The 14,497-nt window shown below is 50.4% G+C and overlaps 1 protein-coding gene across 1 annotated transcript in view; it reads right to left on the minus strand.

Annotated features, from left to right (window-relative positions):
- Nucleotides 1-14,497, minus strand: part of smad7 (SMAD family member 7) — a 53,446-nt gene that overhangs the window by 23,476 nt on the left and 15,473 nt on the right. The window contains exon 3 of the mRNA XM_064977383.1: nucleotides 13,584-13,655. Coding sequence (XP_064833455.1) covers nucleotides 13,584-13,655 — 72 coding nt within the window. The remainder of the gene's footprint in view (nucleotides 1-13,583; nucleotides 13,656-14,497) is intronic.

The following is a 14,497-nucleotide window of genomic DNA, read 5'->3' on the forward strand; positions in this document are numbered from 1 at the left end:
GACACATCCTAGAGACATGGGCATAGGGCTGAGGAAGAGACCGGCACACATGACTGAGACGACAGAAACATCACATTAAAGGGAGTTACATGGAGTTTCAGGCAGGCAAGGGTGCTGGTCTCCCTACCCAGACCTCCAGCTGCAACCAATCAACTTCACCAACTGATTCCACATGAATGGTCAGGCTGGCTATGATTGGAAATAGCAGTAAGAAGAGAGAGCACGTTGTACCTCTCTCTCTCTCTCTCCACCTGTCTCTCTCTCTCTCTCTCTCCACCTGTCTCTCTCTCTCTCCACCTGTCTCTCTTTCTCTCTCTCCACCTGTCTATCTCTCTCTCTCCACCTGTCTCTCTCTCTCTACCTGTCTCTCTCCACCTCTCTCAACTCTCTCTCCACCTGTCTCTCTCTCTCCACCTGTCTCTCTCTCCACCTCTCTCTCTCTCTCTCTCTCTCTTTCTCTCTCTCCACCTGTGTCTCTCTCTCTCCACCTGTGTCTCTCTCTATCTCTCCACCTCCCTCTCTCTCTCTCTCTCTCTCCACCTGTATCTCTCTCTCCACCTGTATCTCTCTATCTCTAAACCCCCCTCTCTCTCCACCCGTATGTCTCTCTCTCTCTGTCGCAGTGGTGAAAAAACACACCAGGGAAAAGGAATGTTTCCCTCTCTTTTGATTATCTTCATACAATGAACCAGCTTCATAACCCTGGCAGGCAGGGCCCAGCCCAACTCTCTCTCCCTCTGAACCCTACACAGCTTCATAACCCTGGCAGGCAGGGCCCAGCCCAACTCTCTCTCCCTCTGAACCCTACACAGCTTCATAACCCTGGCAGGCAGGCAGGGCCCACCCTGAGCCCTCACTACAGTCTACCATGCATATCTAAAGGTAAAACTCTGAGGTAAAAGTTCAATTCAAGGGTGTCTGTCTCTCTCAAGTCAAGGATCTCTAAACTGTGATGAATTGGAAGTTCATTTCAGCCTAACTGTCTCACTCTTTCTACTGACTAACTTTCCTCCTCTGACAGGACTGTCTTTCCTCCTCTGACAGGACTGTAGACTGTCTTTCCTCCTCTGACAGGACTGTAGACTGTCTTTCCTCCTCTGACAGGACTGTAGCCTGTCTTTCCTCCTCTGACAGGACTGTAGACTGTCTTTCCTCCTCTGACAGGACTGTAGACTGTCTTTCCTCCTCTGACAGGACTGTAGCCTGTCTTTCCTCCTCTGACAGGACTGTAGACTGTCTTTCCTCCTCTGACAGGACAGTAGTCTGTCTTTCCTCCTCTGACAGGACTGTAGCCTGTCTTTCCTCCTCTGACAGGACTGTAGCCTGTCTTTCCTCCTCTGACAGGACTGTAGCCTGTCTTTCCTCCTCTGACAGGACTGTAGACTGTCTTTCCTCCTCTGACAGGACTGTAGCCTGTCTTTCCTCCTCTGACAGGACTGTAGACTGTCTTTCCTCCTCTGACAGGACAGTAGTCTGTCTTTCCTCCTCTGACAGGACTGTAGTCTGTCTTTCCTCCTCTGACAGGACTGTAGACTGTCTTTCCTCCTCTGACAGGACTGTAGACTGTCTTTCCTCCTCTGACAGGACTGTAGACTGTCTTTCCTCCTCTGACAGGACTGTAGCCTGTCTTTCCTCCTCTGACAGGACTGTAGCCTGTCTTTCCTCCTCTGACAGGACTGTAGACTGTCTTTCCTCCTCTGACAGGACTGTAGACTGTCTTTCCTCCTCTGACAGGACTGTAGACTGTCTTTCCTCCTCTGACAGGACTGTCTTTCCTCCTCTGACAGGACTGTAGCCTGTCTTTCCTCCTCTGACAGGACTGTAGCCTGTCTTTCCTCCTCTGACAGGACTGTAGCCTGTCTTTCCTCCTCTGACAGGACTGTAGACTGTCTTTCCTCCTCTGACAGGACTGTAGACTGTCTTTCCTCCTCTGACAGGACTGTAGACTGTCTTTCCTCCTCTGACAGGACTGTAGCCTGTCTTTCCTCCTCTGACAGGACTGTAGTCTGTCTTTCCTCCTCTGACAGGACTGTAGCCTGTCTTTCCTCCTCTGACAGGACTGTAGACTGTCTTTCCTCCTCTGACAGGACTGGACTGTCTTTCCTCCTCTGACAGGACTGTAGACTGTCTTTCCTCCTCTGACAGGACTGTCTTTCCTCCTCTGACAGGACTGTAGCCTGTCTTTCCTCCTCTGACAGGACTGTAGCCTGTCTTTCCTCCTCTGACAGGACTGTAGACTGTCTTTCCTCCTCTGACAGGACTGTAGACTGTCTTTCCTCCTCTGACAGGACTGTAGACTGTCTTTCCTCCTCTGACAGGACTGTAGACTGTCTTTCCTCCTCTGACAGGACTGTAGCCTGTCTTTCCTCCTCTGACAGGACTGTAGTCTGTCTTTCCTCCTCTGACAGGACTGTAGCCTGTCTTTCCTCCTCTGACAGGACTGTAGACTGTCTTTCCTCCTCTGATAGGATTGTAGACAGTGGCAGCTTTGCTAGAATTAATATTTTTTTTATATTTGACCAGGAAAGTTGACTGAGAACTCATTCTCATTTACAGCAACGACCTGGGGAATAGTTACAGGGGAGAGGAGGGGGATTAATGAGCCAATAGGAAGCTGGGGATGATTATGTGACCATGATGGTATGAGGGCCAGATTGGGAATTTATCCAGGACACCAGGGTTAACATCCCTACTCTTATGATAAGTGGCATGGGATCTTTAGTGACCAGAGAGTCCCATCCATTTAACGTCCCATCTGAAAGACGGCACCCTACACAAGGCAATGTCCCCAATCACTGCCCTGGGGCATTGGGATATATATATTTTTTATACCCGAGGAAAAGGTGCCTCCAGGGACCATCATGGACCAACCCTGCTTATCTTCAGAGGCAAGCCAGCAGTGGGATGCAGCGTAGTATGGTTCTCTGGAGGGTCCATCCACCTCTCCTCTCAGAGCACTGGGACCAGGGGCCAATAATGACCTAGCTGACACAACCCAGAGAGAGACTGAGAATGTGGCATGGAGTGTTCAACTAAGAGGAGAGGCGTACGCTGTAAGACTAAAACAGAAAGAGAAAAGGTACAGACTGAGTAGTGTTTTTAATAGTGTAGTACCACAGTACAAAGTACTAACATAGTACCAAGAGGCTACTACAGGCTACTTGATAGTACGAAGAAGACATACCATGAAGACGTTACCAGAGAACCACCTAGTCTACACCTTACGTTAAGTAGCCAGCAACTGAGCTAGGCTAGCTGTACTGAGCAGATTCAGGGTGGCTGGCTGGGTCAGCTAGCTAACATTTCAATAATACACTCCAACTTAAATTTAACCTGCTGAGGAGAGAAAATTAGGCTTGCGCCTGTGTGACAGTAGGCCGCCAGCCAGTGTGTGTGTGTGAGTGTGTGTGTGTGAGCCAGCCAGCCAGCCAGTGTCTCTGTGTGTGTGTGTGTGTGTGTGTGTGTGTGTGTGTGTGTGTGTGTGTGTGTGTGTGTGTGTGTGTGTGTGTGTGTGCCAGCCAGCCAGCCAGCCAGCCAGCCAGCCAGCCAGCCAGCGAGTCAGGGAGCCTGCCAGTCAGCCAACCAGCGAGTCAGGGAGCCAGCCAGCCAACCAGCCAGTCAGTCAGCCAGCGAGTCAGGGAGCCAGTCAGCCAGCGAGTCAGGGAGCCTGCCAGTCAGTCAGCCAGCGAGTCAGAGAGCCAGCCAGCGAGCCAGTCAGTCAGCAAGCAAGCCAGCGAGTCAGGGAGCCAGCCAGTCAGCGAGTCAGGGAGCCAGTCAGCGAGTCAGGGAGCCAGCCAGTCAGCCAGCGAGTCAGGGAGCCAGCCAGTCAGTCAGCAAGCGAGCCAGCCAGCGAGTCAGGGAGCCAGCCAGTCAGCCAACCAGCGAGTCAGGGAGCCAGCCAGCCAACCAGTCAGGGAGCCAGCCAGTCAGTCAGCCAGCGAGTCAGGGAGCCAGTCAGTCAGCGAGTCAGGGAGCCAGCCAGCCAGCAAGTCAGTCGGCCAGCCAGCCAGCCAGCCAGCCAGCCAGCCAGCCAGCGAGTCAGGGAGCCAGCCAGTCCCTGTGTGGGTCATTCTATACCATCGTCTGAGGGCCTGTCACACGCAGCGTACCTGTCAGCTCAGCACCACCACAGCAGAGCAGTGAGCCAAAGGGATCCTGTTACTCACTCCTAGCCGGCACCAACCAACCAGGCATGCCACCTCCAGCTCTGAACCCAACCCCCACCACTACTCGCACGCACAGGGACTCAGATACAACACCTAATCCCGCTCTGACCCTAGCGCCCCCACCCCAGACTCAAGCGTGAGACTCAAGAGATACCTTTTCACCGCACCAACTCCATAGCCTCTACCCCAGCCCCACAGCCTCTACCCCTGCCCCACAGCCTCTACCCCAGCCCCACAGCCTCTACCCCAGCCCCACAGCCTCTACCCCAGCCCCACAGCCTCTACTCCAGCCGCACAGCATCTACCCCAGCCCCACAGTCTCTACCCCAGCCCCACAGTCTCTACCCCAGCCCCACAGCCTCCACCCCAGCCCCACAGCCTCTACCCCAGCCCCACAGCCTCTACCCCAGCCCCACAGCCTCTACCCCAGCCCCACAGCCTCTACTCCAGCCCCACAGCCTTTTACCCCAGCCCCACAGCCTCTACCCCAGCCCCACAGCCTCTACCCCAGCCCCACAGCCTCTACCTCCAGCCCCACAGCCTTACCCCAGCCCCACAGCCTCTACCCCAGCCCCACAGCTTCTACTCCAGCCCCACAGCCTTTTACCCCAGCCCCACAGCCTCTACCCCAGCCACCCAGCCTCTACCCCAGCCCCACAGCTTCTACCCCAGCCCCACAGCCTTTTACCCCAGCCCCACAGCCTCTAGCCCAGCCCCACAGCCTCTACTCCAGCCCCACAGCCTTTTACCCCAGCCCCACAGCCTCTACCCCAGCCCCACAGCATCTACCCCAGCCCCACAGCCTCTACTCCAGCCCCACAGTCTCTACCCCAGCCCCACAGCCTCTACTCCAGCCCCACAGCCTCTACCCCAGCCCCACAGCCTCTACCCCAGCCCCACAGCCTCTACCCCAGCACCACAGCATCTACTCCAGCCCCACAGCTTCTATCCCTGCCCCACAGATCCTACCCCAGCCCCACAGCCCCTAACTCAGCCCCACAGCCTCTATCCCAGTCCCACAGCCTCTATCCCTGCCCCACAGCTCCTAATCCAGCCCCACAGCCCCTAACTCAGCCCCACAGCCTCTACCCAAGCCCCACAGCCCCTACCCCTGCCCCACAGCTCCTACCCCAGCCCCACAGCCCCTAATCCAGCCCCACAGCCTCTACCTCAGCCCCACACAGCTCCAGCCCTGGCTCAAACCCTGAGGCCTCCAGTCCTGGCTCAAACCCTGATGCCTAAACCCCAGCTCCAGTCCTGGCTCAAACCCTGACGCCTAAACCCCAGCTCCAGTCCTGGCTCAAACCCTGACGCCTAAACCCCAGCTCCAGCCGTGGCTCAAACCCTGAGGCCTCCAGTCCTGGCTCAAACCCTGAGGTCTAAACCCCAGCTCCAGTCCTGGCTCAAACCCTGAGGCCTAAACCCCAGCTCCAGTCCTGGCTCAAACCCTGAGGTCTAAACCTCGTCCCCAGGCATTGTCTTTAGCTCTAGATCGAGTCCTGGCCAACAGTCTAAGCCGATCAGGCCATCTCCTCCCTCTGCTCCACTACACATGCAGCTAGTGTAGGCAGCCTAGTTTGCATTTGTGACCAACCCTGCTTTCCAGGACAACAGAAGGCCAAGGATGGGGCCGGGGACCGGGGACAGGGGCGAGGACGAGACTCTCACCAGATTACAATCCTATCCAGAGCAGACCAGTTACAGTAACTAGAGTGTCTTCCTCCCACCAGATAATCCAGACCAAAGCACTAGTCTGTCTCAACATATAATCTTGACCAAAGACCATGATCAGATCACAGAGAGAGAGAGAGAGAGAGAGAGAGAGAGAGAGAGAGAGAGAGAGAGAGAGAGAGAGAGAGAGAGAGAGAGAGAGAGAGAGAGAGAGAGAGTGTGTTTTGGGGATGTTATTTTCTGCTCTAGTCCTCCTTGTATTGATTGTTTAAATTATTTCATGTAGTGCATGTGGTTATAGCAGCTGTACCCTCCTCCATGTGGTTATAGCAGCTGTACCCTCCTCCATATCTTCTGTAAATATGTCTGGGGAGCAACATAAAAAGGGCAGAGTGAGTGAATTAAAAGGTCCACATGGAGCCTCCTGGGGAAGCCATGTTTCCTTTGTGAGAGCCCCGGAGGGTGTACAGTTTTCTTCCCATGCCAGAGAAATCAAGTCCTTGGCTCCAGGCTCCCGGGCCCTCCCTCCCTCTCTTCCCCTCCCTCCCTTCCCCTCCCTCCCTCCCTTCCCCTTCCCTCCCTCCCTTCCCTCACTAAGCACCATTCACCAGGGCTGGCCGTCTTGTATTGGTACAGCCAGGAAGGAAAACAGGGGAGGGGGTGCATGCCAGAGGGAGGAGAAGAAGAGGAGGGAGGGAGAAAGAGCGGGGTAGCTAGTTAGACTTCATTCCCAGTTTACACTGGGGTTCTAAAATGTGTTCAGTTAATGCTGCAGGACTTCAGACACTGAGGAGTCAGGCAGGAGGCTGAGGCTTGAGTCAGGCAGGAGGCTGAGGCTGGAGTAAGGCAGGAGGCCGAGGATAGTGTCAGGCAGGAGGCAGAGGATGGAGTCAGGCAGACGGGCTGCGTTGGGTTAATGCCTGATGCCTGCAGTCTTTAGGTTGAGCACTGCTGGCTCCTGAATGGCGTATTTTCATCCCACATACAAAAGAACCATGAAACAAACTGAATGAGAAGAGAGGAAGACACCCATCAGCTACTTCACTACTTCAGAAACAACTGATCTCTCCATCCTGCCTGCTGATACACACTGGGACCACAGGCTAAAACCTCCATGCACTCCTAAATGAAAAACCCTCTGTTTATACACCCAGCCAGCCAAGCCAGCCTATCTCTAAAAACACTCTATCTGGAGACCAACCCCCATCAGCACCTCAACATGAAAAACCCTTTAAAGTCTCTGTAATGAGAGAGAGAGAGAGAGAGAGAGAGAGAGATAGATAGAGAGAAAGAGAAGAGAAGAAAGAGAGGAAAGAGAGAGATAGAGAAAAAGAGAGAGAAAGAGAAAGAGAGGAAAGAGAGAGAGAGAGAGAGAAAGAGAAGAGAGGAAAGAGAGGAAAGAGAGAGAGAGAGAAGAGAGGGAAGAGAGGGAAGAGAGAGAGAGAAAGAGAAGAGAGGAAAGAGAGAGAGAGAAATAGAAAGAGAAGAGAGGGAAGAGAGGAAAGAGAGGAAAGAGAGAGAGAGAGAGAGAGAGAGAGAGAGAGAGAGAGAGAGGAAAGAGAGAGAGAAAGAGAGAGAGAGAGAAAGAGAAGAGAGGGAAGAGAGGAAAGAGAGAGAGAGAAAGAGAAGAGAGGAAAGAGAGAGAGAGAGAAGAGGGGGAAGAGAGGAAAGAGAGAGAGAGAGAGAGAGAAAGAGAAGAGAGGGGAGAGGAAAGAGAGAGAGAGATAGAGAGAAAGAGAAGAGAGGAAAGAGAGGAAAGAGAGAGAGAGATAGAGAGAAAGAGAAGAGGGAAGAGAGGAAAGAGAGAGAGAGAGAGAGAGAGAGAGAGAAAGAGAAGGGAGAGGAAAGCGAGAGAGAGAGAGAAAGAGAAGAGAGGAAAGAGAGGAAAGAGAGAGAGAGAGAAAGAGAAGAGAGGAAAGAGAGAGAGAGAGAGAGAGAGAGAGAGAAAGAGAAGAGAGGGAAGAGAGGAAAGAGAGAGAGAGAAAGAGAAGAGAGGGAAGAGAGGAAAGAGAGAGAGAGAAAGAGAAGAGAGGAAAGAGAGAGAGAGAGAAGAGAGGGAAGAGAGAGAGAGAGAGAGAGAAAGAGAAGAGATGGGAGAGGAAAGAGAGGAAAGAGAGAGAAAGAGAAGAGAGGGAAGAGAGGAAAGAGAGAGAGAGAGAAAGAGAAGAGAGGGGAGAGGAAAGAGAGAGAGAGAGAAAGAGAAGAGAGGAAAGAGAGAGAGAGAGAGAGAGAGAGAGAGAGAGAGAGAGAGAGAGAGAGAGAGAGAAGAGAAAGAAGAGAGGAAAGAGAGAAAGAGAAGAGAGGAAAGAGAGAGAGAGAGAAAGAGAAGAGAGGAAAGAGAGAGAGAAAGAGAAGAGAGGAAAGAGAGGAAAGAGAGGAAAGAGAGGAAAGAGAGGAAAGAGAGAGAGAGAGAAAGAGAAGAGAGGAAAGAGAGAGAGATAGAGAGAGAGAGCACCCGGCCTCACCCTACTAGAATCCGAAGTCAAATGTCTGCTGTTTGCTGATGATCTGGCGCTTCTGTCACCAACCAAGGAGGGCCGACAGCAGCACCCAGATCTTATGTACAGGTTCGGTCAGACCTGGGCCCTGACAGACCTGCGCCCTGACAGACCTGCGCCCTGACAGACCTGCGCCCTGACAGACCTGCGCCCTGACAGACCTGCGCCCTGACAGTAAATCTCAGTAAGACAAAAATAATGGTGTTCCAAAAAAGGTCCAGTCACCAGGACCACAAATACAAATTCCATCTAGACACTGTTGCCCTAGAGCACACAAAAAAACTATACATACCTTGGCCTAAACATCAGCGCCACAGGCTGTGAACGATCTGAGAGACAAGGCAAGAAGGGCATTCTATGCCATCAAAGGGAACATGAATTTCAACATACCAATTAGGATTTGGCTAAAAATACTTGAATCATTCATAGAACCCATTGCCCTTTATGGTTGTGAGGTCTGGGGTCCGCTCACCAACCAAGACTTCACAAAATGGGACAAACACTAAATTGAGACTCCGCATGCAGAATTCTGGTAGAACACCAAATAATGCATGCAGAGCAGAATTAGGCCGATACCTACGAATTATCAAAATCCAGAAAAGAGCCGAGAATACCTGACCACTGTGACTGACCCAAAATTAAGGAAAGCTTTGACTATGTACAGACTCAGTGAGCATAGCCTTGCTATTGAGAAAGGCCGCCGTAGGCAGACATGGCTCTCAAGAGAAGACAGGCTATGTGCTCACTGCCCACAAAATGAGGTGGAAACTGAGCTGCACTTCCTAACCTCCTGCCCAATGTATGACCATATTAGACAGACATATTTCCCTCATATTACACAGATCCACAAAGAATTCGAAAACAAATCCAATTTTGATAAACTCCCATATCTACTGGGTGAAATTCCACAGTGTGCCATCACAGCAGCAAGATTTGTGACCTGTTGCCACGAGAAAAGGGCAACCAGTGAAGAACAAACACCATTGTAAATACAACCCATATTTATGCTTATATATTTTATCTTGTGTACTTTAACCATTTGTACATTGTTAAAACACTATATATATATATATATATATATATATATATATATATATATATATATATATATATATATATATATATATATATAGTTCAGGGGCTCTGTTCACAAACACACCCCACAGTGCCCCAGAACAGCAATGCAATTAGACCCAACCAAATCATGAGAAAAATAATAATAATAATAATTGGAAAGATAAATACTGAACAAACTATAATTTTATTTGGCCCTAAACAGACAGCCTTTACCAACCATCTAACAGACAGCCCTTACCAACCATCTAACAGACAGCCTTTACCAACCATCTAACAGACAGCCTTTACCAACCATCTAACAGACAGCCTTTACCAACCATCTAACAGACAGCCTTTACCAACCATCTAACAGACAGCCTTTACCAACCATCTAACAGACAGCCTTTACCAACCATCTAACAGACAGCCTTTACCAACCATCTAACAGACAGCCCTTACCAACCATCTAACAGACAGCCCTTACCAACCATCTAACAGACAGTAAAATTATACCAACCATCTATCAGACAGCCCTTACCAACCATTTAACAGACAGCCTTTACCAACCATCTAACAGACAGCCTTTACCAACCATCTAACAGACAGCCTTTACCAACCATCTAACAGACAGCCTTTACCAACCATCTAACAGACAGCCCTTACCAACCATCTAACAGACAGCCTTTACCAACCATCTAACAGACAGCCTTTACCAACCATCTAACAGACAGCCTTTACCAACCATCTAACAGACAGCCTTTACCAACCATCTAACAGACAGCCTTTACCAACCATCTAACAGACAGCCTTTACCAACCTTTACCAACCATCTAACAGACAACCTTTACCAACCATCTAACAGACAGCCTTTACCAACCATCTAACAGACAGCCTTTACCAACCATCTAACAGACAGCCTTTACCAACCATCTAACAGACAGCCTTTACCAACCATCTAACAGACAGCCTTTACCAACCATCTAACAGACAGCCTTTACCAACCATCTAACAGACAGCCCTTACCAACCATCTAACAGACAGCCTTTACCAACCATCTAACAGACAGCCTTTACCAACCATCTAACAGACAGCCTTTACCAACCATCTAACAGACAGCCCTTACCAACCATCTAACAGACAGCCTTTACCAACCATCTAACAGACAGCCTTTACCAACCATCTAACAGACAGCCTTTACCAACCATCTAACAGACAGCCTTTACCAACCATCTAACAGACAGCCTTTACCAACCATCTAACAGACAGCCCTTACCAACCATCTAACAGACAGCCTTTACCAACCATCTAACAGACAGCCTTTACCAACCATCTAACAGACAGCCTTTACCAACCATCTAACAGACAGCCTTTACCAACCATCTAACAGACAGCCTTTACCAACCTTTACCAACCATCTAACAGACAACCTTTACCAACCATCTAACAGACAACCTTTACCAACCATCTAACAGACAGCCTTTACCAACCATCTAACAGACAGCCTTTACCAACCATCTAACAGACAGCCTTTACCAACCATCTAACAGACAGCCTTTACCAACCTTTACCAACCATCTAACAGACAACCTTTACCAACCATCTAACAGACAGCCTTTACCAACCATCTAACAGACAGCCTTTACCAACCATCTAACAGACAGCCTTTACCAACCATCTAACAGACAGCCTTTACCAACCATCTAACAGACAGCCTTTACCAACCATCTAACAGACAGCCTTTACCAACCATCTAACAGACAGCCTTTACCAACCATCTAACAGACAGCCTTTACCAACCATCTAACAGACAGCCTTTACCAACCATCTAACAGACAGCCTTTACCAACCATCTAACAGACAGCCTTTACCAACCATCTAACAGACAGCCTTTACCAACCATCTAACAGACAACCTTTACCAACCATACCAACCATCTAACAGACAGCCTTTACCAACCATCTAACAGACAGCCTTTACCAACCATCTAACAGACAACCTTTACCAACCATCTAACAGACAGCCTTTACCAACCATCTAACAGACAGCCTTTACCAACCATCTAACAGACAGCCTTTACCAACCATCTAACAGACAGCCTTTACCAACCATCTAACAGACAGCCTTTACCAACCATCTAACAGACAGCCTTTACCAACCATCTAACAGACAGCCCTTACCAACCATCTAACAGACAGCCTTTACCAACCATCTAACAGACAGCCTTTACCAACCATCTAACAGACAACCTTTACCAACCATCTGACGGCCTTTACCAACCATCTAACTGACAACCTTTACCAACCATCTGACGGCCTTTACCAACCATCTAACAGACAGCCTTTACCAACCATCTAACAGACAGCCTTTACCAACCATCTAACAGACAGCCCTTACCAACCATCTAACAGACAGCCCTTACCAACCATCTAACAGACAGCCTTTACCAACCATCTAACAGACAGCCTTTACCAACCATCTAACAGACAACCTTTACCAACCATCGGACGGCCTTTACCAACCATCTAACTGACAACCTTTACCAACCATCTGACGGCCTTTACCAACCATCTAACAGACAGCCTTTACCAACCATCTAACAGACAGCCTTTACCAACCATCTAACAGACAGCCCTTACCAACCATCTAACAGACAGCCTTTACCAACCATCTAACAGACAGCCCTTACCAACCATCTAACAGACAGCCTTTACCAACCATCTAACAGACAGTCTTTACCAACCATCTGACGGCCTTTACCAACCATCTAACAGACAGCCTTTACCAACCATCTGACGGCCTTTACCAACCATCTAACAGACAGCCTTTACCAACCATCTAACAGACAGCCTTTACCAACCATCTAACAGACAGCCTTTACCAACCATCTAACAGACAGCCTTTACCAACCATCTAACAGACAGCCTTTACCAACCATCTAACAGACAGCCTTTACCAACCTTTACCAACCATCTAACAGACAGCCTTTACCAACCATCTAACAGACAACCTTTACCAACCATCTAACAGACAGCCTTTACCAACCATCTAACAGACAGCCTTTACCAACCTTTACCAACCATCTAACAGACAGCCTTTACCAACCATCTAACAGACAACCTTTACCAACCATCTAACAGACAGCCTTTACCAACCATCTAACAGACAGCCTTTACAGCATGTTTGTGTTCATGTTCCCTTGGAGGGCACAGTAATGACAGGGCTTCGTCCAGCTTTAGATGGCTTGGCCATGATGATCTATGATGACATGATTACCGCCTCACAAGAAACACGTGGAAACGTCTTAGCTCAGATCCTCATCCAAGGCAAAACCACGAAAAGCGCAAACACACACACACATACACACACAAACTAGCCGGTGCTCCCTGAAGCAAACAACGTTTTCTGTTTGGATTACATCAAACAGCACAGATAGGAAACAGAAGGAGAGGAGAAGAGGAGGAATTCATGTGGACCTCTAGGAACATGCCTTCCTTCCTTTATTACAGCTAAGAGGGGAAAAAGAGGCCAGAGATCATGACCAAGGGAGGGTGGGGGCCCCTCCAGCTAGCCAGAGCATCATGACAGAGTGAGGGTGGGGGCCCCTCCAGCTAGCCAGAGCATCATGACAGAGGGAGGGTGGGGGCCCCTCCAGCTAGCCTGAGCATCATGACAGAGGGAGGGTGGGGGCCCCTCCAGCTAGCCAGAGCATCATGACAGAGGGAGGGTGGGGGCCCCTCCAGCTAGCCAGAGCATCATGACAGAGGGAGGGTGGGGGGCCCCTCCAGCTAGCCAGAGCATCATGACAGAGGGAGGGTGGGGGCCCCTCTAGCTAGCCAGAGCATCATGACAGAGGGAGGGTGGTGGCCCCTCCAGCTAGCCAGAGCATCATGACAGAGGGAGGATGGGGGCCCCTCCAGCTAGGCAGAGCATCATGACAGAGGGGGGGTGGGGGCCCCTCCAGCTAGCCAGAGCATCATGACAGAGGGAGGGTGGTGGCCCCTCCAGCTAGCCAGAGCATCATGACAGAGGGAGGGTGGGGGCCCCTCCAGCTAGCCAGAGCATCATGACAGAGAGAGGGTGGGGGCCCCTCTAGCTAGCCAGAGCATCATGACAGAGGGAGGGTGGGAGACAGAAAGAGAGAGCAACAGAAAGAGTGAGAGAGATAAATTAAAACCATGGCCTTGCGTCTTACCTGAGAGCCCCACAGGGGCCGAGTAGGTAGTTCCTCCAGTCTCTGTGGATGAAGGCCCCGAGTCTGGAGAATCTGAACAGAAAGAAGGAGGGAGTGTGAGAGAAGGCGAGGGAGACAGAGGTAAAATACAGTGTGTTAGAATGAGAGACCAACCACAGTTTGAGAAGAGAGCAGCTGTGAGAGCTGTCAATCACACAGGCTAAATGAAGACCCACTGGACCACTGAGGTCTGGGAGTCTTTCAGTCAGTTCAAACAGCTAGCCAGGAGCACTAACCTCACAGATCCACAGACACTACTGCTAACTCACTACCTACATTATATTTACAGCAGTATGTGGACACCCCTTCAAATGAGTGGATTTCAGCCACACCAATTGCTGACAGGTGTGTAAAATCGAGCACACTGCCATGCAATCTCCATAGACAAACATTGCCAGTAGAATGGCCTTACTGGGCCTACCCTTAGTTCCAGGGAACGGAAATCGTAACGCTTTGTGGGAACAGTTTGGGGAAGGCCCTTCCCTGTTTCAGCATGAGAATGCCCCCCGTGCACAAAGCGAGGTCCATACAGAAATGATTTGTCGAGATCGATGTAGAAGGACTTGACTGGCCTGCACAGAGCCCAGACAGAAGTATAGCCACACATCACGTCTTAACAGCCCTCTAACAGAGAGTACGACCAGTCCTGAGAACTGAAGGGGCAGGCCTCCAACACAAACCACGACTAATCCCATAATCCTCAGCAGTCTCTCCTCAGAGAGACAACTAGAGCGGCCATTTTGGTGGAGGGAGAGAGAGATGGAGAGAGAGAGGTAGAGAGAGTTGCTGGCTGACAGCAGGACCTGGCAGGTCTCAACACACCACATAAAACACACAGCAGTGCCCCTGCTCTGCTACTTCTCCCAGTCCCAACC

Source organism: Oncorhynchus masou, chromosome 11, assembly GCF_036934945.1.
Source record: "Oncorhynchus masou masou isolate Uvic2021 chromosome 11, UVic_Omas_1.1, whole genome shotgun sequence".
Classification (NCBI taxonomy): Eukaryota; Metazoa; Chordata; class Actinopteri; order Salmoniformes; family Salmonidae; genus Oncorhynchus; species Oncorhynchus masou.